The 23,549-nt window shown below is 45.8% G+C and overlaps 1 protein-coding gene across 1 annotated transcript in view; it reads right to left on the bottom strand.

Moving 5' to 3' along the window:
• SACM1L (SAC1 like phosphatidylinositide phosphatase) overlaps positions 1 to 23,013 on the bottom strand; it is a 173,962-nt gene extending 150,949 nt beyond the window's left edge. Inside the window, exon 1 of the mRNA XM_089669479.1 lies at positions 22,853 to 23,013. Coding sequence (XP_089525605.1) covers positions 22,853 to 22,881 — 29 coding nt within the window. The 5' untranslated portion in view covers positions 22,882 to 23,013. The remainder of the gene's footprint in view (positions 1 to 22,852) is intronic.
• Between the last annotated feature and the right edge of the window lie 536 nt (positions 23,014 to 23,549).

Here is a 23,549-nt window from a genome sequence, read left to right as displayed (position 1 = left end):
GTTAGGACAGCTGTGTAAATGAAATGTTTTTGAAGACATAGTACTGAACTTAAAGCGAAGCTCTACCAAAAAGGGCAAGTTCTGCTTTAAGGCTCGCCTCCTGCTCCCAGTTAAGAATTGGCACCTTTGGGGAGCGGATAACAGATTATGACGGGTACCTGCTCCCACTTCTGCTGCAATAGGCTAGGCGATCGGAAGCAGAATATGTCCTCCCCCCGTAGTCTTTTGGGGCACGTGACAGGTCCCAGAAGACTATGGGACCATTCACTACTCGCACATGCACAGTGGACATCCAGTTGTGAAGCCGCATGCTATCACAGCTGAGTACCCACACTCAAGATGCCGGTGCGGGGAAAGAGAATGGACGGTGAAATCGGCTGCAGAAAGGACAACGCTGGATCAAGGCACAGGCGAGTGTCTGTTTTTTAAAAGTCAGCAGCTACAGTTTTTGTAGCTGCTGACTTACTTTTTTTACATTTTGACTGGAGCCCTGCTTTATTTATTTTTAATATATTTATTAGGTTCAATATTACAAAAATCAATCACAATACTCATGATTACAAACAAAGAAACATTTTCCTTTTCCCATTTCACCCAAAACCCAACCAGTCCCAATCCTCCCCCCCCCCCAACCATCCTTACCCATTTCTTTTCCCCTTTATCTCCCAGTTCCTCATCTCCCTTTATTACTCGGGACATCCTTCTCCGCTTTCCTTTCATCCTGTCTAGTATTTGCTCACTTTTTTTTATACCTGTCCTCTCTTCTCATCGTTCTCTAATCCTACCAGTTCAATATATTCATTGGATCTTTTAAACTCATCCCATTTTACCCATCTTTTTTTAAATCTCTCCATTTTATCTTTTATCTCAATGTGGTAAAGTTTCTCCATCATATAAATATAATTTACCCTCGTTATCCAATCTTTTATTTTCAGTGCCTCCTGTTCCTGCCAAAATTTGGGTATCAATCCCTTTGCTACGTTTATTAAATGGAATATCATCAGGTTCTTATATTTTTCTGCTGTAATCTTAGTTATACGGAATAAGCATATACCTGGATCTTTCGAGATATTAGTCCCCAAAATCTCCTATGCTAAGTGAATTATATCTTCCCAGTATACCTGTATTTTAGAACAATCCTACCATATATGTGCCATTGTACCCTTAATCCCACATCCCCTCCAACACATAGGTGATTTCTCTACATATATGTGTGTCACACTTGGTATATTGTACCACCTAGTTAAAATTTATAATTCATTTCCACCACCTTCCTATCTATAGCCCTATGTGTTAATGTAATAGTTTTCTTTTTTTTTGTTGCTCGTTGAATGATATTCCAAGTTCTCTTTCCCATTCTTTCATATACGACGGGGAAAGATTCTGCTATTGCAGAAAGGATTTTATAAAAATGAGAAGTACCATGTTTCCGTATCTTTCTTGCACTAAACAGTTGTTCAAATGGGTTTAAATTCTCCATTGTCCTTAATGGCTTTGGTAGCATTGCAACAAATTGTCTTAAGTGAAAATATCGCCACTTATCTAACATAAAAAAAAACCTTTTTATTTTTTAGCTCCTGAAAGGAACATATTTCTCCTTTTTCCCATTATGTCTTTTAACTGTGTATTCCCTTTCCTTATCCATTTAGCGGAAATATTTTCCTTCCCAGGTGGGAAGAAGTCTGTTCCCACCAATGGTATTAGCATTGAATTAAATTCCCATCCCAGTTGTTTATGAATTATCTCCCAAACCTTAATTACATTTTATGTAGAAGTGCTTGTGCTTTGAGCCAATTTACGACACTGATGTAGCAAACAAACAATCCTATCGAATTGTGTCTCACTTAATGTATTTTCTATATTGACCCAACGTTTCCCTATTGCACTATATTTCCAATCAAATATACATGACAACAATACAGAATAATATCTCTTAAAGTCCGGTACATTTAAACCCCCATTTTCTTTATCTCTACACAGCATTTCATAACTTATTCTCATTTTATTTCCCCCAAATGTACTTCAGTATCATATTCTTAATTAGTTTAATGTAAATTCCTGAAAGCTGTATGCGTAGCATATGAAATTTATATAGGATTTTCAGAACAATTATGATTTTTACCAGATTTATCCATCCTATCCAAAAGCGTGGTCCAACCAAAATTCTCCTCAATTCTACCTTTATGTCATTTATTAATGGGAAGTAGTTTATTTTATATAGATTCTTAGAAGACGAGGTTAACTTTATTCTCAAATATTTTTGTTCTCTTTCCCTCCATGCGAAGGAGGATTCTCTCTGCAAAACTTTTTTTCAATTATTGGAACATTAAGAATCTCTGATTTAGACGGGTTGATTTTTAAATTTGATAAATCTCCACAATATTTTATTATGCTCATTAGATTGGATAGTGTCAGCGTATGCTGCCACTTTATGTTCTCTCTCTCCTATCGGTTTCCCTTTTACATCCAGACTGCGTCGTACTGTTGCCAAGAGCGGATCCAAAGATATGACAAACAACAGGGGCGAAAGCAGACACCCCTGTCTTGTCCCATACATTCTAAAAAACTCTGATAATTAGCCATTGACCTTCACTGCTGGCACCCTGCTTTAAACATACCCATTTAGGTGTAAGGGTCAGAGTGATAGCAAGTCAAGATACGATAGTTACAGCCAACATTCTTGCCCATAACCCTGCATACAGTATATTGGTGCTGTAAGGTACGTATTACATGAATGAACAGTCTGCATCTGCAGCAAAATGGCCTGTTACCCCAGCTACACAACCAGTTATACAAGTTTATACTACTGTATAAATATACTACTGTATAAATCAGACTCAATTGATGCCTATGACACAAAGCCAACATTTTGCACAATTACATGTGCTAGATATAGCCTAGTCTCTGTCTACCAATCAAACAATGATCCAGTGGAGGAACCAAGGGAACTCCAGGTGATAGATGTTTAAAGCTGAGCACACCAACTGAAGTGCATAGCGGTTACTAACAATCCGAATTAGGTACAGCTTCAGCTCGTAGACATAACCAAATATTTTAGGGCCCCTGCCTCCAAACTACCACACTAACGGTGGACAGGAACACATTCGCTCTGTGCTTGTAAGAGGCACACAAACACTCATAGCAACCAACACTCAAAGAGAGGACCTCCTCCTAAGGGTAACCCCACTGTGCCTCCCTACAGTACGTGTATAGTAGGAGAGTTATAGGGAAAAAATCCAACCAACCTACCTTGGAGCCATCTGCCAGATTCATAGCAGCTGTCAGGCAGAATCAGACTGCATGGTGTAGCCTTGCTGAATGGATGAAGTCTGCTTTAATACTCCTGGGAAGATTCAGATTCCATCCCCCACCCGTTTGCACTCTTTCCCTGGTGTCTGTGGATGCTGGCACCAGGGTATATACACAAACCCACCATATTGCTGCCCATTCAGGGGGTTCTGAGGCATAGCAGGCTTCATTCTGTCCTGGCCTGCGCACCATAGTTCACCTGGCTTAGCAGACATGTGCCCCCCTATCTGGAAATAGTCAGGGACTCCAGAAGCCTCTGCTCTGGCCTCAATGATGGGTGGAGTATGAGCCTGCCCTAGCTATGCGGTTCTCCCTCCAAAAGATTTGGGGAAGCCAGCAGCCATGTCCCATCCATCCCAATCAGCAGAAAACATCAGGAGCTCAGCCAGCCACCAAGGATTTGGAGCTTGAACAAATGTGAGAAAGGGAGGGTTCCACTAGAGCCTCAGCGCCCACGGGTATAGCTGCTTCTGCTCCGGGTAGAAGGAATCTTGGGGAAAACGGAGAATGGAATAGGCCGGGAAGGTCCCACAGCTAGAATACTTACCAAAGTAGCCTAGAAAACACCAGATACTGTATGCGACTCCTCTAGGTCCACTGTCCTGGGAATCATAGGGAAGAATATACTAGGAGGCCCCTGCAACTAGCACGAAGGCCTGCGGGAAGAATAACAAACCATTCTGAGGTTCCTACTAGGCCGGAGGAAACACAAATACTGAGGACACTAGGTAACTGTGCTCTTTATTTGATTGTGGATGACTTCCTGTTTTAGGTGGGAGGAGCCTCTCTCTCATGTGCTGTCCTGGGAGATGTCCTGGAAGATGAAGAGGGAAGAATAATTATATAAAAGGTCATACAAGAACATGATGGTACAATTTTTGTTTGCTTCTTCACTAATTACAAGTGCAAACCCCACTTGTTACAATTTGGATTCCAATAGCTAAACAGAAGTCTTTTAAGGGGAGCACATAAGTTACACATTAATAACTAGCAGTAAATTAACACCTCATGCACACTGGACGTTTTTACAGCGGCTGTTTTTAGCTTTTGACATTTTTTTCTACAGCCAGTAAACCCTCCAGCATGTTATCTGCACACATAGACTGAAATCAACGTTTTTTGGCAGGGGCGTTTTGGCTGGAAAAAAAGCCCAGGACTAGTGAGTTTCTAGAGGAGTTTTTCAGCTGTAAAAACACTAACGCTGAAAAATGCGGTAAACCGCAGAAAACCGTAGTTTTTGGACTTTTTTTTTACCAAAACAACATTTTTGTTTTGGTAAAAAAAAAAAAAATGCTGAAAAGCGCTAAAAAGTGCAAACGCAAAAAATGCAAAAAGCAACAGATTCCAAATGCAAATAGCACACTTGAAATGAACTCTGGACCTTTTATCTGCTCATTGTAATTGGGATAATGAGGGAATAACACGCACCTGGCCATGGAACAGAAGCCAATTGTCCCATTACTTTTGGTCCCTTAACAAGTGGGAGGCACATATGCAAACTGTTGTAATTCCTACACCGTTCACCTGATTTGGATGTAAATACCCTCAAATTAAAGCTGACAGTCTGCAGTTAAAGCACGTCTTGTTCATTTCATTTCAAATCCATTGTGGTGGTGTATAGAGCCAAAAATGTTAGAATTGTGTCGATGTCCCAATATTTATGGACCTGACTGTATTTAGTAGTAATGCCTAGGTATCAAAAGGCACAAATATTTTTTATGTTCTTTATGTACTATTTACTTGTCTTAGTACTTGATACTGTATAATGTGTTCTTTTTATTTCAGCATTAAATATTTTGTAAAACAAAAAAAGTTGACAAAATGAATTTAAAGTTGTTGGATAAACGTTTCTACACATACTATACTCATATAAACTGTAACAAAGAAACCGATCAACATCTTAAAGTCTTCTTTTGGTCACAAGACGTAACACAATATACAGAATTATCTCTGGTTTCACAAGCTAGAAGACACAAGTACACTTGGCAGACCTCTTGCCATTTCAACTGCAATTAAATAAACATGTTATCAACAAATCTGCTACTAGAGCGTTCTTTACTGATCCTTTTTAAAGCATTCCCCTGAGAGTGTTTATTACCTGTACATTAGTAATACGTGTTTGTGTGTGCATATTTGTAAAATTTTCTCCTCCAGGACATTGATATTAGTTACGGTGGTTGTTCCCCTTCCTGGGCCTGGCCACCTACACTTTCATGAAAGCACAATTACAGTTATTTACTAAAACTGAAGGCTGCAAAATCTGGTGCAGTTCAGCACAGAAATTAAATCGGCTTCTAACTTCAGCTAAGGTAATAAAACCTGGAAGCCGATTGGTTTCTATGCACAGCTGCACCGGATTTTGCACACTCCAGTTTTTGTAACTCTACCCTAGTGCATACTTTAATCAACCTAACCTTCCTAGCGGTCTGATTATGTCCATATTTCTGTGCTCAAAGCGGTACATTTTTTTGCATGGAAATATGTATTTTTTTTATTGTAGGCCAGTAATATTTAGAAATAACTCACTCAAATCTGTCCGGATAAGAGTCTAGTAAACATCCCGGGTATGTAAAAATTTGAAACACGAAATCATAAATTATAATTTAATAATCATAAAAAATAATAATATAATAATAAATTTAACTCAATAATGTAATCAAACCAAAAACACTGAAATTTCAAATATAGCGGCAAGTTCGCACATCACTGAGCAAAGTCGCAAAATCATTTTCAGTGTCTGATGACGAATTTCCCCCACGAATCATTATCACTCAATTCTGCAAGAGGTTCTGATTTACTATCGCTGTTCTCTAGCCGGTCTAAAACCGCTTTTGACCTAAAGGGACGCTTTTTGGACGCCATGGACTTTTCTAAGTTTCCAGGCAGAAAGAACAGTAAAAATGCAGGCAGGGCGCCGGGCAAAGCACTCGGGACAAAATGTATGTGAAATGGTTTGATACAGTAATGTTATACTATGTGATTTTAGTGAATGTCACTTTTTGTCATTTTCAAATTTCCCGCCGTTCCGTCCCCCTGTACATCCCGACGCTCGCAGGGGACAGAACCCAGAAGACAGATGCCGGCATCCGCCGGATTACATTGCCGGGGACACTGCAGGAGGGACATCGCGGGAGCGCAGGACAAGGTAAGTGATCGAGATATCGCGGAGAAGCGCCGCATGGTAAGCCTGAGTGTAGCTCTACTGTAGCTGTACTGAAACTTTTCCCCGAGCTACACTCGGGAATACTGCCAGAGAGGTTAAAGAAAAAGCATGAAAAGTATGCCTGATACAAAAAGCCAAAAGGTGGTGCTCTTTAGCAGATACGCAGGGGTGCCATTAATTCTTACTTCTATGAAGATGCAGCGAATTCTGTGCGGCCGCCCTGTGAATGCGTTTTTGAAAAAAGGTTGGGGACCTTTTCCCTGAATTTCCTGAAAGCACAGCAGCTCATTCAAACACAGCACACAGGACCAGCAATAGTGTGAACCTAGCCTAAGCCAACATTTCTCAACTTTTTTTTCCAGTTGCAACATCCGTTAAAAAGCATGCAAAATCTTGAGGCATCCCAGTCTAAAAAGTTCTTTTTTTATTATTATTACATCGAGTTTATATAGCGCCAAAGGGTTTGCTCAGCGCTGTACAATATAGGAGGACAATACATGGCATAGTACAACAATAACAAACAACGTACGAGGGTTAAGAGGGCCGTACTCTTTCGAGCTTACAATCTAGGAATTATTAAGTTTGACAATCAGTACAGCCATCAAGGTAATATCAAAAGCCGCCCATGGTGGACGTACAGCAGACAATAAGGAAAAATCCTTAAAGTGTTACTAAACCCACAACAGTCAAATCAGTCTGTATATGCAGTAAAGCATGCTTGTTATACTCACTGCGGAACCTAAGAAGGTAATCCTCTGCATTGTGCAAAAATGCTGTTGTTATATTGTGTGGAGACACTCTGCACATGCTCAGTTTAGGGTGTATTGCTAGAGAGTTTTTTTTCCTTTCTGGGGAGGGTGCATGTGATCAGCACAAGGCTAATCAGCACTGTCCAGACAGAGAACAGGGGCTTTGCATCCTCCTAGAGCAGAACGAAAACCTCCTCCTACAATCTTTGACAAGTGCTCTGCTAGACACTGATAGAAGTCACAAGACTAACTGCTGATAAGAAAAGATAATTTGTAATTTATATTTTCTAAAATAATTGAATTTTTATGTTCTGTGTACTGTGGGAGACCAGATAGAGTGAATGCAGAGTCCTGGGTTTAGTAACACTTTAAAATAGTCAACAACAAACATTACCTCGTCTAACATGCACAGCTAAAGGTCACCAGAAGGAGAAAAGATACTAGGACCAGTGAGGTGTAACCCACTATAGGATGTTCACAAACAAAAATGAAGGTCCATGGTCCACCATCCCTCCCTGTAAAGAAATAGGATTTCAGAAAAATAACCCACCTAATACTACAATGTGTGGAAACCAAAAATAACCCAGAATGTTTGGATACACATACAGAGTAGAGTACAACAGTGTGACCCATTGAAAACCTTGAGTAGCAAAGTACGTAGTATCAGCTGATACACCTAGCAAACCTGGTCATACTCAACACAAACCGTGACTAATACAGAGCTCAAGACCTAACCTAATCACAGACAATACCGGAGGAAGCTGTCCATCTAATAGGATACATGAGCCCAGGACAATGCACACAACCGGCTTGATAAAATTAACTTCACATCAGAAGCCCCCCTACACATCTGAGGTTCCTCCAATTATATCAGAGCATTCCTCATGCCAGAGGTATCCCAATTACATTAGAACCCCCTCTACATGATCCCCCCCATCAAACAGACCCCCAATCACACAGTCCACTCTTTTCATCCGAACTCTACCTTTTGGCTGCAGCAGTATATCAGAGGGTATGAGGAGGAAGATGTCTGGAGGGGGAGGGATTCTGCCTTCTACTGATTGCTGGGGGCGGCCCTGCGTACTGCCTGCCCTGGGTCATTCATGCTTTGCCATAGTCCTAGACAAGCTGGCTTCTGTCACCATAGCAATGATAGACCCTGTGTGTTCTGGTCCTAGAGTGTCACTGGTTGTTATGGTGCTGGTGGCCACCCATCCCACCCATATAATGGCGATTAATGATGCTGATTCAGGTCAAACTGGGTCCCGTGCTCGCAACTCCCCAAGGGAACCCAGATGGCACCCTGGTTGAGAAACATTGAATTAAGCATTCATCCTCTATATATCTCAGTGCAATGCATTTTATATGGTATTTGGAAACCATGAGAGAGATCAGTAAAGCACCAGAAATGCATCTCTTCTTTCAATAAATTTTAATTCAAGGAATTTTGAAAAGTACAAAAAAAAAAAGGGTACAAACATTATCAAACAGATATCAAAAGATGGATGCGCCCTCATGCATGATCAGGGGCCACCCTGTCTCAGTCAAGTTACATATAGACACAATAAAAGAACCAATCCCAACAGACAGGCCCTACCAAACAAAACAGTAGCTTACCAAGGGTGTGAAACGCAATATTTGTAAATACCCAGTTACAATAAACAGAATGCTTAAATGCGTTTTACTAGACTGTAGCTCAGGAATTTTTATCTGCTATGCTGAAAAGTGTGGGTGCTATAGTGTCAAGTAATGTTCCCAGTACCTCAAAGTGCCGGTCCTTGCACCCCAATATATGTTAGGCTGGGAAAGGCTCTATTTCCCCCACATTGACATCCATACAAAAATTATCAAGGTCATAAAGATAATGAGAAAAAAGTGGAAAGCAGAGGGAATTAAGGAAAAAGAGAAAGAAAGACAGAGGATCTTCTCAACCCAGGCATCCAACCCTCAGAGCAGACCAGTTACTAAGGAGCTTGAAGGTATTTAATCCAGGGGTTCCACACTTTTTAAACCTGGCTTGTTTGTCCCGAAGGATACTTTTTTAATAATATATTATAATTTTTCATTAACCATAATCCAAGACATTTTGTGTTGGACCAGCGCAACATTGACTATGGGTGAATTCCATGCGTGACCTATGGTAATCTTAGCGGCTAGAAAAAATTAAGAAGATGAGGGTTTGAAGACGTCTGGGGATCTCATCCAACCGATCAGTGAACAACACTGCTTTGTCGTTTTTGAGTATATTCATTCCTGTCACTGAATAGATAAGATTGAATATTCTGATCCAGAATCGCTGAGCCTTCGAGCAGGACCACCAGACATGAAACATATTGCCCTTTTGTCCGCATCCTCGAAAACAGAGGAGAAATGCCAGGGTATATTTTTGCCAACCTTGCCAGCATAAGGTAGCAACGGGACAACACCTTGCAATTCACTTCCACTAGGGAGCTATAGAGTAATCCCCTGTGCACCATGGTCGACTGATGTATTCACTCTTCCCCCTCTATTGCCTCACCAAGGTCCTACTCCCAAGAGGTCTGATAGGAAAGTTTATTGTTTTGGCTTGTAAATAGGACATCCAACTCTGAGAACCCTTTGCATGTCCCTGGAACGTGCAGGCATTTATTTTCAAACAAAGTCCTAGTGTATATATCCACCTGGTCCCTATTTAGTGTCTGTAAGAAAGGAGTAATTTGACACAAGGGGATGGCTTCTGTTGAGGGCATCTGTAATGTCTAAATTGCATCTCTTTTTGCCGCCGAATGCTTCCACCTGACAGATGAGCCCTGCTGCTTGCCCGCAGCAGGGATGAAGGAAGAAAAAAAAACTACCTGCCCGGCGCCCGCAACTACATGTCCCGAGCATCGGGCGATAGGAATTCAACATCCCTGAGTTAAATTATTAACCTTACTTTCATGTACTTAGCTAAACAAATGGTCTACAAAGCTCAGTTTTGTAAATTGTTCTTGTGTTAATTGAGATATTGATTAACCACTTCCCGCCCGGCCTATAGTCAAATGATGGCCAGACGAACACCTTGTCCCTCGGGGCCCGCACTGTGGCGAGATCTGTCACTGGCTGTGTACTTCGGACACGGCCGATGACAGATCTGTGCACCGACCCCATTGCCAGTACTTTGTGACCTGCTGTGACCAATCACAGCAGGTCACATGACAGTTGTATACAATGGATGGCTTCTTTTCATGCCATCCATTGTATGCAAGTGTGTCTAGCTGTGAATGGTCACAGCGATCACATGCACAGGCTGGGCCAATCACAGCCCATCTGTGTCATATGATTAGCCATGGCCAATCACAGCTAATCGGTCTTTTTTTTGTTAATTTAGCAAGAAATAAAAACCCCAGCCGTAATTAAATACCACCAAAAGAAAGCTCTAGTTGTTTGAACAAAATGATAACATTTTAGTTTGGGTACTGTGTTGTATGACCGCGCAATTGTCATTCAAAGTGCGAGAGCGCTGAAAGCTGAAAATTGGCATAGGCAGGAAGGGGGTAAAAGTGCCCGGTAGGGAAGGGGTTAAAATCTTACTTTTCAAAAAGGGGTGTACTCATTTATGCTGAGCACCTTACTTACTTTTACAGCAGCCTCTGCATTGAAACTTCGTCACTTCATTGGTTCCTGGCTGTTTCAATTAAGCTAACCTTCAGAAGGGTCGAATACCTGTTTGACCTGCCAATGCTGTGGTTCCTCCAGTCAACTCATACATCTTGTAGTGATGCACAAGCTAGCAGTAGAAACCACTGCAGGCAGTAGAGGAGCAGGTTGTTCATACGCTGGTAGTTGTCAATACTTGAAGCAGACGGAGCAGCTAAGCAGCGGCCTCTAAACACACAGTACTGAAGGAAAGGTAAGGATATTTACTCTTATTTTCCTGCTGTGTTTTTGGTTCAAGTGACCCTGTGCTGACAGCAACACTTCAAAGCTGAACACCAGTCTTCTTTTCATTCTTGCATAGGTGTGTACAGTGGGACAAAAAAGTATGGTCAGCCACCAATTGTGCAAGTTCTCCCACTTAAAAAGATGAGAGAGGCCTGTAATTGGCATCATAGGTAGACCTCAACTATGAGAGAAAACAAATCCAGACAATCACATTGGCTGATTTGGAAATAATTTATTTGCAAATTATGGTGGAAAATAAGTATTTGGTTACCTACAAACAAGCAAGATTTCTGGCTCTCACAGACCTGTACCTTCTTCTTTAAGAGGCTCCTCTGTCCTGCACTCATTACCTGTATCAATGGCACCTGTTTGAACTTGTTATCAGTATAAAAGACACCTGTCCACAACCTCAAACAGTCACACTCCAAACTCCACTATGGTGAAAATCAAAGAGCAGTCGAAGGACACCAGAAACAAAATTGTAGACCTGCACCAGGCTGGGAAGACTGAATCTGCAATAGGCAAGCAGCTTGGTGTGAACAAATCAACTGTGGGAGCAATAATTAGAAAATGGAAGACATACAAGACCACTGATAATCTCCCTCGATCTGGGGCTCCACGCAAGATCTCACCCCGTGGGGGCAAAATGATCACAAGATCGGTGAGCAAAAATCCCAGGACCACACGGGGGGGGACCTAGTGAATGACCTGCAGAGAGCTGGGACCAACGTAACAAAGGCTACCATCAGTAACACACTACGCCGCCAGGGACTCAGATCCTGCAGTGCCAGACATGTCCCCCTGCTTAAGCCAGTACATGTCCGGGCCCGTCTGAAGTTTGCTAGAGAGCATTTGGATGATCCAGAAGAGGATTGGGAGAATGTCATATGGTCAGATGAAACCAAAATAGAACTGTTTGGTAGAAACACAACTCGTTGTGTTTGGAGGAGAGAGAATGCTGAGTTGCATCCAAAGAACACCATACCTACTGTGAAGCATGGGGGTGGCAACATCATGCTTTGGGGCTGTTTCTCCGCAAAGGGACCAGGACGACTGATCCATGTACAGGACAGAATAAATGGGTCTATGTATCGTGAGATTTAGAGTGCAAACCTCCTTCCATCAGCAAGGGCATTGAAGATGAAACGTGGCTGGGTCTTCCAACATGACAATGATCCCAAACATACCACCCGGGAAACGAAGGAGTGGCTTCGTAAGAAGCATTTCAAGGTCCTGGAGTGGCCTAGCCAGTCTCCAGATCTCAACCACATAGAAAACCTTTGGAGGGAGTTGAAAGTCTGTGTTGCCCAGCGACAGCCCCAAAACATCACTGCTCTAGAGGAGATCTGCATGGAGGAATGGGCCAACATACCAGCAACAGTGTGTGCCAACCTTGTGAAGACTTAAAGGAAACGTTTGACCTCTGTCATTGCCAACAAAGGATATATAGCAAAGTATTGAGATGAACTTTTCATATTGACCAAATACTTATTTTCCACCATAATTTGCAAATAAATTCTTTCCAAATCAGCCAATGTGATTGTCTGGATTTTTTTTCTCATTTTGTCTCTCATAGTTGAGGTCTACCTATGATGCCAATTACAGGCCTCTCTCATCTTTTTAAGTGGGAGAACTTGCACAATTGGTGGCTGACTAAATACTTTTTTGCCCCACTGTATATACTTTGTCTTGTACTGAAACTGTTTCATGTTTTCACTATTCATTAAATGCATTACAAATGCATATGCGGAATGGATCCCTGAACATGGGGATTGATGTGTAAATGAGAGCTAAAAGCAGTTACTGCAACGGTTTGTTTTTTTTTTTTTTTGGAAAAAAAAAAGTTTTAACCAGATAAATAATATTTGACCACTGTTGACCCCATCACGGTTATATGATTTGTCCCAACACCTGTAACTGCCACATATGCTAAACAGCTTGATTCATTATTGATCAATAAGCCCCACCCCGCAAGCCAGAGTACTAGGTGTCATTCTAGACTCCAATCTGTCTTTCCAGCCCCAATCGCTGACAAATTCATGTAGACTCCAACATCTCCAAAATACGTCCGTTCCTAACCCCAGAAACTACTAAGCAACTCATTCATTCCCTTATATCACGACTTGACTACTGTAACTACTGTAACTCCCTCCTCACCAGCTTACCTCATCGCAGGCTATCCCCGCTTCAGTCTATCCTGAATTCTGCGGAGCAAACTGTTGGCGCTATATAAATATTGTATAATAATAATTATTGGAAGTAGAAAATTAATGGATCTACTGGCAGGATCAGCAGGTAATAAAACTGTGTAAAGTGGGGGAATGTGACATTCAGACACACTTCCTCTAATCACAGAACACCTTGCATTCTATGACAGGCTTTTTCTTAAGGGCCAGTCCAAACTACATGCGTTTCAGCATCCAAAATGCACAGAAAGTAGGTTATATGGTTGTCAATGTCATAGTTCACATCAGTGCTTGCAGTTCCAGTGCATTCCGGTTGCAGAAAAAAAAAGTAGAACATGCTGCATTTTTTCTGCACAGAACTGTACTGGAGCGTGGCCAAACGCATCAAAAACGCACTGGAATGCATCACAAACGCCCATGTCCCTATTGAAATTGAAGAAAAAGGGGAAAATGAACAAGAATGCGTAAAAAAAAAGCACTGGAATACGTCAAAAACGCATCGAAAACGCACCGGACTGTGTCAGAATTGCATCTGGACTGCGTTTCTATAGTGTGAACTGACAATAAAGGAGGATGGGGTACAGCAAACAATCCACTGTGATCAGTGTAATGCAGCCAGAACTGGAAATCTCTGCACTGGACATTTGGCCCCGACAGAAGAATAAGTAAGAGATTGAACAATCTCTGCAGCAGCTGTTTTTTTCTCATTTTGGATAGAGTGGGGAATAATTAGAACACCTTTCTGGGTTTTCTGCAGCTTGCAACATAACAGGGGATTTCTTTTCACTTCCTGTCTTGACACAACAGGAAATGAGCAGCAATTTCTACATAGTAAAGGAAATCTCCACTTAGACATTTGTTACCAATACAAGATTTCCCCTTGATTCCTGCCCTGGGCACAACGTAAAATTTGGAATTTTTATACATTTTCAGTTCTGGTGACAATGTTCACTAAAGCACCATTTGCATGCAAATTCCAGTGGCAGAAATCTACTGCTGGCTTTGGCAGCTGTGAGTGGATAGCTGAGGCTGCCAACTTTGTACACTGCAATGCCAGGTTGTCAGCAGCCAAAGCTGTTTGCGCCAATTTGCACAACAAAAGTGTCAGATGAACAAAAATGTACAGCCAACAGATTCCTCCATCCACAGAAACGACAGACTGAGGAATCCCCCCCCCCGCCTGGACATTGTACTCTGAGAGCAGCACTTCCGAATTTCCAACATGCCCCATTGACAGAAGCTGATTAAAAAAATAGACTTCTGTCGAGCATGGGAGCCCACACACTGAACACAATTCAGTTGGTTCCTACTGGATGAATTTCGATCAGTAGTACACACTGCCCCAGTTGCAGTCGGTAGTACCACTGCTAAACACAACCCATTAGCGCTGATTCACACAAGCGTGGTACGGATTGAAGCTCAGGTTTCACAGCTAATTGACACAGTAGTTCTTCAGCAGTTCATGTCAGGTTTACATCAGTTTCAGGTCAGGATTTTATCCTGTTCACACGTGTGGTTTAGAAACCGTTCCCATAGAAGTTAATAGCCTGCAATCCTCACTGCTCAGAAATCGTACAGGACTCTTTTTCAAAACGCACTGAATCCGCACCACCAGTGCACCGGACATATATGAACAGGCACCAAAGGAGCAATGTTATTTAACATGTCATGCGGATTGGATGCAGTTCAAACCACATCCAATCCGCATATACACTACATTGCCAAAAGTATTGGGAAGCCTGTCTTTACACTCACATGAACTTTAATGGCATCCCAGTCTTAGTCCGTAGGTTTCAATATTGAATTGGCCCCGCCCTTTGCAGCTATAACAGCTTCAACTCTTCTGGGAAGGCTGTCCACAAGGTTTAGGAGGGTGTCTATGAGAATGTTTGACCATTCTTCCAGAAGCGCATTTGTGAGGTCAGGCACTGATGTTGGGCAAGAAGTCCTGGCTCACAGTCTACGCTTGAATTTCCAAAGGTGTTCTATCGGGTTGGAGTCAGGACTCTGTGCAGGCCAGTCAAGTTCCTCCCCCCCAAATTCACTTATCTATGTCTTCATGGACCTCGCTTTGTGCACTGGTGCGCAGTCATGTTGGAACAGGAAGGGGACATCCCCAAACTGTTCCCACAAAGTTGGAAGCATGAAATTGTCCAAAATGTCTTGGTTGTTTGAAACATCTTAAATAGGTAAAGGGCATGGCCACCCGGGGACATCACCCGAGTGACCTTGCCCCACCTTTGATGACACATGGGGTGGGGTCACTTGCATGATGTCCCCGGGTGGCTCCGCCCCTTACCTATTTAAGAACTGTCAAACCACCAGAGCAGGCAGACGTCGGAAGCCATCATCAGAAGGCGGAACCTTTTTTTTTTTACATTCTTTTTTTCGGGTCGGCAGCGGGCATCGTGATTGACGTTGGATCTACTGCAGAGGACAATCTTTTAGTTTTTTCTTTTAATAAAGGACTTGTCAAAGACCGTGTCCTGTCTTTTTTCACACTACACTTTTTTTTTCTTTGTGAATGAGTATCAGGACCAAGTACCCCATACTCATTCACATAGGGGTGGCCGGGATCTGGGGCCCCTTTATTAAAGGGGGCTTCCAGATTCCGATAAGCCCCCTGCCCACAGGCCCCCACAACCACTGGCCAGGGTTGTAGGGAAGAGGCCCTTGTCCCTATCAACATGGGGACAAGGTGCTTTGGGAGGGTGGGGGAGCCCCCCTGCCCCAAAGCACCCCCCATCTTGAGGGCATGTGGCCTGGTATGGTTCAGGATGGGGGGGCGCTTGCTCGTCCCCCCCCCCTTTCCTGACCTGCCGGGCTGCATGATCAGATAAGGGTCCCGTATGGATTTGGGGGGGGGGACCCACGCCTTTTTGTTTTTAATTTTGGCATGAGAGTTTCCCTCAAAATCCATACCAGACCTGAAGGGCTTGGTATGGATGGGAGGGGGGACCCCACGCCGTTTTTTTTTATTTATTATGGTGCTGGTTTTTAAACTTAATTATCGCTCTTTTTTTTCTTCACTATAGCTCAGAGATCCAGCTGTCACTTCCCCCCAGCTAAAAGAAAGAAAGTTTTCTTTTGTTTATTTCCCCAAGTTAAAAGAAACAATGTTTCCTTTTAGTTTCTTAAAAGAAACAAAGCTTCCTTTAACTCCGGGGAAAGTGACAGCTAATTCTGTGAGCTATAGTGAAGAAAAAAAATAAAGCCGGAAATTGCATTTAAAAATTGGCACCGACATACACTTCGTATTGCAAAAATAAATTCATAAAAAAATTTGTAAACCAAGGCATTATTTTCAATGGATTTTCATTCGTAAACAGAAAATTACGTTAACCGAGGCGTTCATAAACCGAGGTATACCTATATAGTGTATGTGAACCGGCATTTAAAGTGAAAGCAGTAGTAAAGTCAATGCAACTTGAAAGGTGATACTAATATATGAGATAGACTCAATACATGCAAAGCAAGATAGTTCAAGCCGTGATTTGTCATCATTGTGATGATTATGGCTTACAGCTCATGAAAACCCCAAATCCACAATCTCAGAAAATTAGAATATTACATGCAATCAATAAAACAAGGATTGTACATAGAACAATATCGGACCTCTGAAAAGTATAAGCATGCATATGTACTCAGTACTTGGTTTGGGCCCCTTTTGCAGCAATTACTGCCTCAATGCGGCGTGGCATGGAAGCTATCAGCCTGCGGCACTGCTGAGGTGTTATGGAAAACCAGGATGCTTCAATAGCGGCCTTCAGCTCTTCTGCATTGTTGGGTCTCATGTCTCTCATCTTTCTCTTGGCAATGCTCCATAGATTCTCTATGGGGTTCAGGTCAGGCGAGTAATCCCATGGTCATTGAACCAGGTTTTGGTGCTTTTGGCAGTGTGGGCAGGTGCCAAGTCCTGCTGGAAAATGAAGTCAGCATCCCCATAAAGCTCGTCTGCGGAAGGAAGCATGAAGTGCTCCAAAATCTCCTGGTAGATGGCTGCGTTGACCCTGGACTTAATGAAGCACAGTGGACCAACACCAGCAGATGACATGGCTCCCCAAATCAACACAGACTGTGGAAACGTCACACTGGACTTCAAGCATCTTGCAGTGTGTGCCTCTCCATTCTTCCTCCATACTCGGGGTCCTTGGGCCTCTCTATTCTTCCTCCATACTCTGGGTCCTTGGTTTCCAAATGAGATGCAAAAGTTGCTCTCATCAGAAAAGAGGACTTTGGACCACTGAACAACAGACCAGGTCTGTTTTTCTTTAGCCCAGGTAAGACGCTTCTGACGTTGTTTGTTGTTCAGGAGCGGCTTGACAAGAGGAATACGACATTTGAAGCCCATGTCCAGGATCCGTCTGTGTGTGGTGGCTCTTGATGCACTGACTCCAGCCTCAGTCCACTCCTTGTGAAAGTCCCCAACACTTTTGAATGGTCGTTTCCTGACAATCCTCTCCAGGCTGCGGTCATTCCTGCTGCTTGTGCACCTTTTTCTTCCACACTTTTCCCTTCCACATAACTTTCTATTAATGTGCTTTGATACAGCACTTTGGGAACATCCAACTTCTTTTGCAATTACCTTTTGAGGCTTTCCCTCCTTATGGAGGGTGTCAATGATGGTTTTCTGCACAACTGTCAGATCAGCAGTCTTTCCCATGATTGTGATTCCTACTGAACCAGACTGAGAGACCATTTAAAGGCTCAGGAACCCTTTGCTGGTGTTATGGCTTAATTAGCTGATTAGAGTGGGACACTTTGAGCCGAGAATATTCCACCTTTTCACAATATTCTCATTTTCTGAGATTGTGGATTTGGGGTTTTCATGAGCTGTAAGCCATAATCATCACAATGATGACAAATCACAGCTTGAACTATCTTGCTTTGCATGTAATGAGTCTATCTCATATATTAGTTTCACCTTTTAAGTTGCGTTACTGAAATAAATGAACTTTTGCACGATATTCTAAATTTTCGAGTTTCACCTGTACGGGTGTACTCTGGAGCATCATCTCATCTTTCTTACTATTTGTGCAGCTTATTTTGTTATTTCTCTGTTCCAGCTGAAACCAATGCCATCTACCTCCAGATTCCTTCTGCCCTTCCAAGTACATCACTGCCAGAATGTGCAATACAAGTGAACCAAACCAACCAATAATCTACATGGAATGTCCCACCCCCATTGTGTTTAGCTGGTTAGTGAACATGGAGGAGGAGGCATAGAGTGAGCTGTCATTTACCACTGTAAAAAAAAAAAAGGCATTAAAACGGAGCTACACCCAAAAGGGAAATTTCTGCTTTAAGGCTTTGTACCCTGCTCCCCATTAAGGATTGGCACCTTTTGGGATGGGGGGGTCAATTTGACAACCAAGCTGTCAACAAAGCAATTTTGAAGCTGCAGGCTCTCACAGCCAGGTGCCCACATTGAAGATGCTGGGGACACAGGACGTGAGGTGTGAGGACATCGCAGGATCGACACCTCGGGACAGGTGCATGTCTGTTTTTTAAAAGTCAGCAGCTACAGTTTTTGTAGCTGCTTTTATTTTTTCTTATATTGACTGGAGCTCCGCTTTAAGGAGGTGACAGGATCGTCTTCAAACAGCAGAACTCAGACACACTCTGAAGAACGATATACCGCTGGCTGCTTTTCAAAGAACAAGCTAGTGAACTCAGCCTAACACAAAGAATGAGAATGATGGTGACCCCCTTGTAGCTGAGACAATAACATCCTGATGGGTGTTCTAACCTCTCAAGAACAATAAAATGTTTGGACTTCACATTGATGTGGTGCAGAATTCGCACCGGTTTCTGTGCGATTTCCACACCGCATCATGATCGCACCCCGTTCATGCGAACCGCTGTGGGGGTGTATGTTAACAACACCCCGAAATTGGGTCGCAAAAAGCGGTATGATGTGCAGAATCGGATTGCAGGAGTGTGAATACCCAAGCGATCCGATTCCAGTGTGGGCAAAAAAATGGGTTTTGCACTATTTTGGTGCGGATGCGGTGCGTTCTGAGCCATACAAAACATATTATTATTATTATTATACAGTATTTATATAGCGCTAAAAGGTTTGCTCAGCGCTGTACATTATAGTGGGGGACAGAACATGTGACAATACAGTACAATACAATACACGAGGGGTTCGAGGGCCCTGCTCTTTCGAGCTTACAATCTAGGAGGGAGGGGATGGTGGCACAGGAGGAAGTGGCTGTGGGGAATGGAGTGGTAGGAGGAGTGGAGGAGATCGGCTGTTAGGTGAGGGCGGGGTAGGCTTCCCTGAAGAGATGGGTTTTCAGGGTGCGCCTAAAGGTGAGGAGGGTAGGTGACAGTCTGATGGATGGGGGTAGTGAGTTCCAAAGGATGGGGAAGTCCTGGAGAAGTCCTGCAGTCAGGTATGGGTGGAGGAGACCAGGAGCGAAGATTACGGGTTGGGTGGTATTTGGGTATTAGGTTGGTGAGGTAGTTTGGGGCAGCAGTATGAATGGCTTTGTATGTCAGTGTTAGTAGTTTGAATTTAATGCGTTGGGCAATCGCAAGCCAGTGGAGGGAATGACAGAGGGGGGTGGAGCCCAGCGGAGGGAATGACGGGGGGGTGGAGCCCAGCGGAGGGAATGACGGGGGGGTGGAGCCCAGCGGAGGGAATGACGGGGGGGTGGAGCCCAGCGGAGGGAATGACAGAGGGGGGGTGGAGCCCAGCGGAGGGAATGACAGAGGGGGGGTGGAGCTCAGCGGAGGGAATGACAGAGGGGGGGTGGAGCCCAGCGGAGGGAATGACAGAGGGGGGGTGGAGCCCAGCGGAGGGAATGACAGAGGGGGGGTGGAGCCCAGCGGAGGGAATGACAGAGGGGGGGTGGAGCCCAGCGGAGGGAATGACAGAGGGGGGGTGGAGCCCAGCGGAGGGAATGACAGAGGGGGGGTGGAGCCCAGCGGAGGGAATGACAGAGGGGGGGTGGAGCCCAGCGGAGGGAATGACAGAGGGGGGGTGGAGCCCAGCGGAGGGAATGACAGAGGGGGGGTGGAGCCCAGCGGAGGGAATGACAGAGGGGGGGTGGAGCCCAGCGGAGGGAATGACAGAGGGGGGGTGGAGCCCAGCGGAGGGAATGACAGAGGGGGGGTGGAGCCCAGCGGAGGGAATGACAGAGGGGGGGTGGAGCCCAGCGGAGGGAATGACAGAGGGGGGGTGGAGCCCAGCGGAGGGAATGACAGAGGGGGGGTGGAGCCCAGCGGAGGGAATGACAGAGGGGGGGTGGAGCCCAGCGGAGGGAATGACAGAGGGGGGGTGGAGCCCAGCGGAGGGAATGACAGAGGGGGGGTGGAGCCCAGCGGAGGGAATGACAGAGGGGGGGTGGAGCCCAGCGGAGGGAATGACAGAGGGGGGGTGGAGCCCAGCGGAGGGAATGACAGAGGGGGGGTGGAGCCCAGCGGAGGGAATGACAGAGGGGGGGTGGAGCCCAGCGGAGGGAATGACAGAGGGGGGGTGGAGCCCAGCGGAGGGAATGACAGAGGGGGGGTGGAGCCCAGCGGAGGGAATGACAGAGGGGGGGTGGAGCCCAGCGGAGGGAATGACAGGGGGGGGTGGAGCCCAGCGGAGGGAATGACAGGGGGGGGTGGAGCCCAGCGGAGGGAATGACAGGGGGGGGTGGAGCCCAGCGGAGGGAATGACAGAGGGGGGTGGAGCCCAGCGGAGGGAATGACAGAGGGGGGTGGAGCCCAGCGGAGGGAATGACAGAGGGGGGGTGGAGCCCAGCGGAGGGAATGACAGAGGGGGGGTGGAGCCCAGCGGAGGGAATGACAGAGGGGGGGTGGAGCCCAGCGGAGGGAATGACAGAGGGGGGGTGGAGCCCAGCGGAGGGAATGACAGAGGGGGGGTGGAGCCCAGCGGAGGGAATGACAGAGGGGGGGTGGAGCCCAGCGGAGGGAATGACAGAGGGGGGGTGGAGCCCAGCGGAGGGAATGACAGAGGGGGGGTGGAGCCCAGCGGAGGGAATGACAGAGGGGGGGTGGAGCCCAGCGGAGGGAATGACAGAGGGGGGGTGGAGCCCAGCGGAGGGAATGACAGAGGGGGGGTGGAGCCCAGCGGAGGGAATGACAGAGGGGGGGTGGAGCCCAGCGGAGGGAATGACAGAGGGGGGGTGGAGCCCAGCGGAGGGAATGACAGAGGGGGGGTGGAGCCCAGCGGAGGGAATGACAGAGGGGGGGTGGAGCCCAGCGGAGGGAATGACAGAGGGGGGGTGGAGCCCAGCGGAGGGAATGACAGAGGGGGGGTGGAGCCCAGCGGAGGGAATGACAGAGGGGGGGTGGAGCCCAGCGGAGGGAATGACAGAGGGGGGGTGGAGCCCAGCGGAGGGAATGACAGAGGGGGGGTGGAGCCCAGCGGAGGGAATGACAGAGGGGGGGTGGAGCCCAGCGGAGGGAATGACAGAGGGGGTGGCAGATGTGGAGCGGTTGGTGAGGTGGATGAGTCTGGCCGCTGAGTTCAGGATAGACTGAAGCGGGGATAGCCTGTGTTGAGGTAGGCCGGTGAGGAGGGAGTTGCAGTAGTCCAGACGTGAGATAATAAGGGAGTGAACGAGTAGTTTAGTAGTGTCCGGGGTTAGGAACTAACGTATTTTGGAGATGTTGCGGAGGTGGAGCCTGCATGAGTTTGCCAACGATTGGACATGGGGTTGGAAGGACAGGTTTGAGTCTAGAGTGACACCCAGGACTTCAGCTTGTGGGGTGGGACTGATGGTGGCATATGGCTCAAATTGCACCGCATTGAAATCGCATGTGCTTTGCGGTGCGGTTCCCGTGTGAATCACATGTGATGTCCCGCACCGCATCAGTGTGAACCCAGACAAGTGTAATAACAGCATATAAGGGGCAGCAAGCAATCTGATTCCCACCTAGAATGATCTGACCACAGATGGACCTATCTCCTCCTACCCAGGACCTAGTGACCATGGATCAATGGACAAAGCCCAGCCTACCCAGGACCTAGTGACCATGGATCAATGGACAAAGCCCAGCCTACACAGGACCTAGTGACCATGGATCAATGGACAAAGCCCAGCCTACCCAGGACCTAGTGACCATGGATCAATGGACAAAGCCCAGCCTACCCAGGACCTAGTGACCATGGATCAATGGACAAAGCCCAGCCTACCCAGGACCTAGTGACCATGGATCAATGGACAAAGCCCAGCCTACCCAGGACCTAGTGACCATGGATCAATGGACAAAGCCCAGCCTACCCAGGACCTAGTGACCATGGATCAATGGACAAAGCCCAGCCTACCCAGGATACAGACAGGACATTACACCCGGGAAGGGACCTGTCAGTATAGGAAACACACATCATGGCTGCTATAGGCTGACGAACACAAACATGTGGAGGAGGACTGTTTACTATAGGCCACAATTCAGCAAACAGCCCGCTAAGCAGTCAGCTGGTGTATTGGTGAACACTCGGGAATGACGTCTTCCCACCTGCACCAGTGAAAGGACTGACACCTTCCAGCCAGGGTGTCGGTCGGTACGTGGCAGTTACTTACAGTTTCAGGTTCTCGTAGAGCAGCGCCATGGTCCACCAACGTTCACAGACTGACACGACGGAATGCCACACAGAGAATGTATACGCCGGTCCCGAACACAACCGGAGCCAGTGCAAGCAAGTCACATTCTGCACTGAACACCAACTTCCTCTGACGTCACCAAGAGCCGACGTTTCATCTACGGTGGCTGAGAAGGATCCGGGGCTTGGACGCCTCAGTGCTGGAGGGAGCTGCCAGTGTGCTGTCTGTACTGAGGACAGGGACATGGGCGCTGAGCAGGGGCGGACTGACAACTCACGGGGCCCCCGGGCAATAGGGGATCATGGGGTCCCTGTGTCCTTGCCAAAACTCAAAAAAGCCTATGAAAAAGGTACCAGGGGCATCTCATGGGGCCCCCTACTGACCCCGGGCCCTCGGGCAATGCCCGAGTTTCCAAATGGTCAGTCCGCCCCTGGTTGATACATTTCATGCACAATCTATTTGCTATGTTTGTAAACTGTGTGGCTTGGATCAGGGCGGGCTGACAACTTTTGGGGCCCCCGGGCCATAGGGGATCATGGGGCCCCTCTGTCCTCACTCACACCCAATAAAGCCTATGAAAAAAACAATGAAAGGTACCAGGGGTCCCCTACTGACCCCGGGCCCTCGGGCAGTGCCCGATTGTGCTCAAATGGTCAGTCTGCCCCTGGCGCTGAGG

This window comes from Staurois parvus, unplaced genomic scaffold, assembly GCF_062004578.1.
Source record: "Staurois parvus isolate SC_StPar_1 unplaced genomic scaffold, SC_StPar_1.0 ptg000077l, whole genome shotgun sequence".
NCBI classification, from domain to species: Eukaryota; Metazoa; Chordata; class Amphibia; order Anura; family Ranidae; genus Staurois; species Staurois parvus.
Note: the sequence above shows the minus strand (reverse complement) of the source record. Positions and strands in the feature narration are given on the sequence as shown.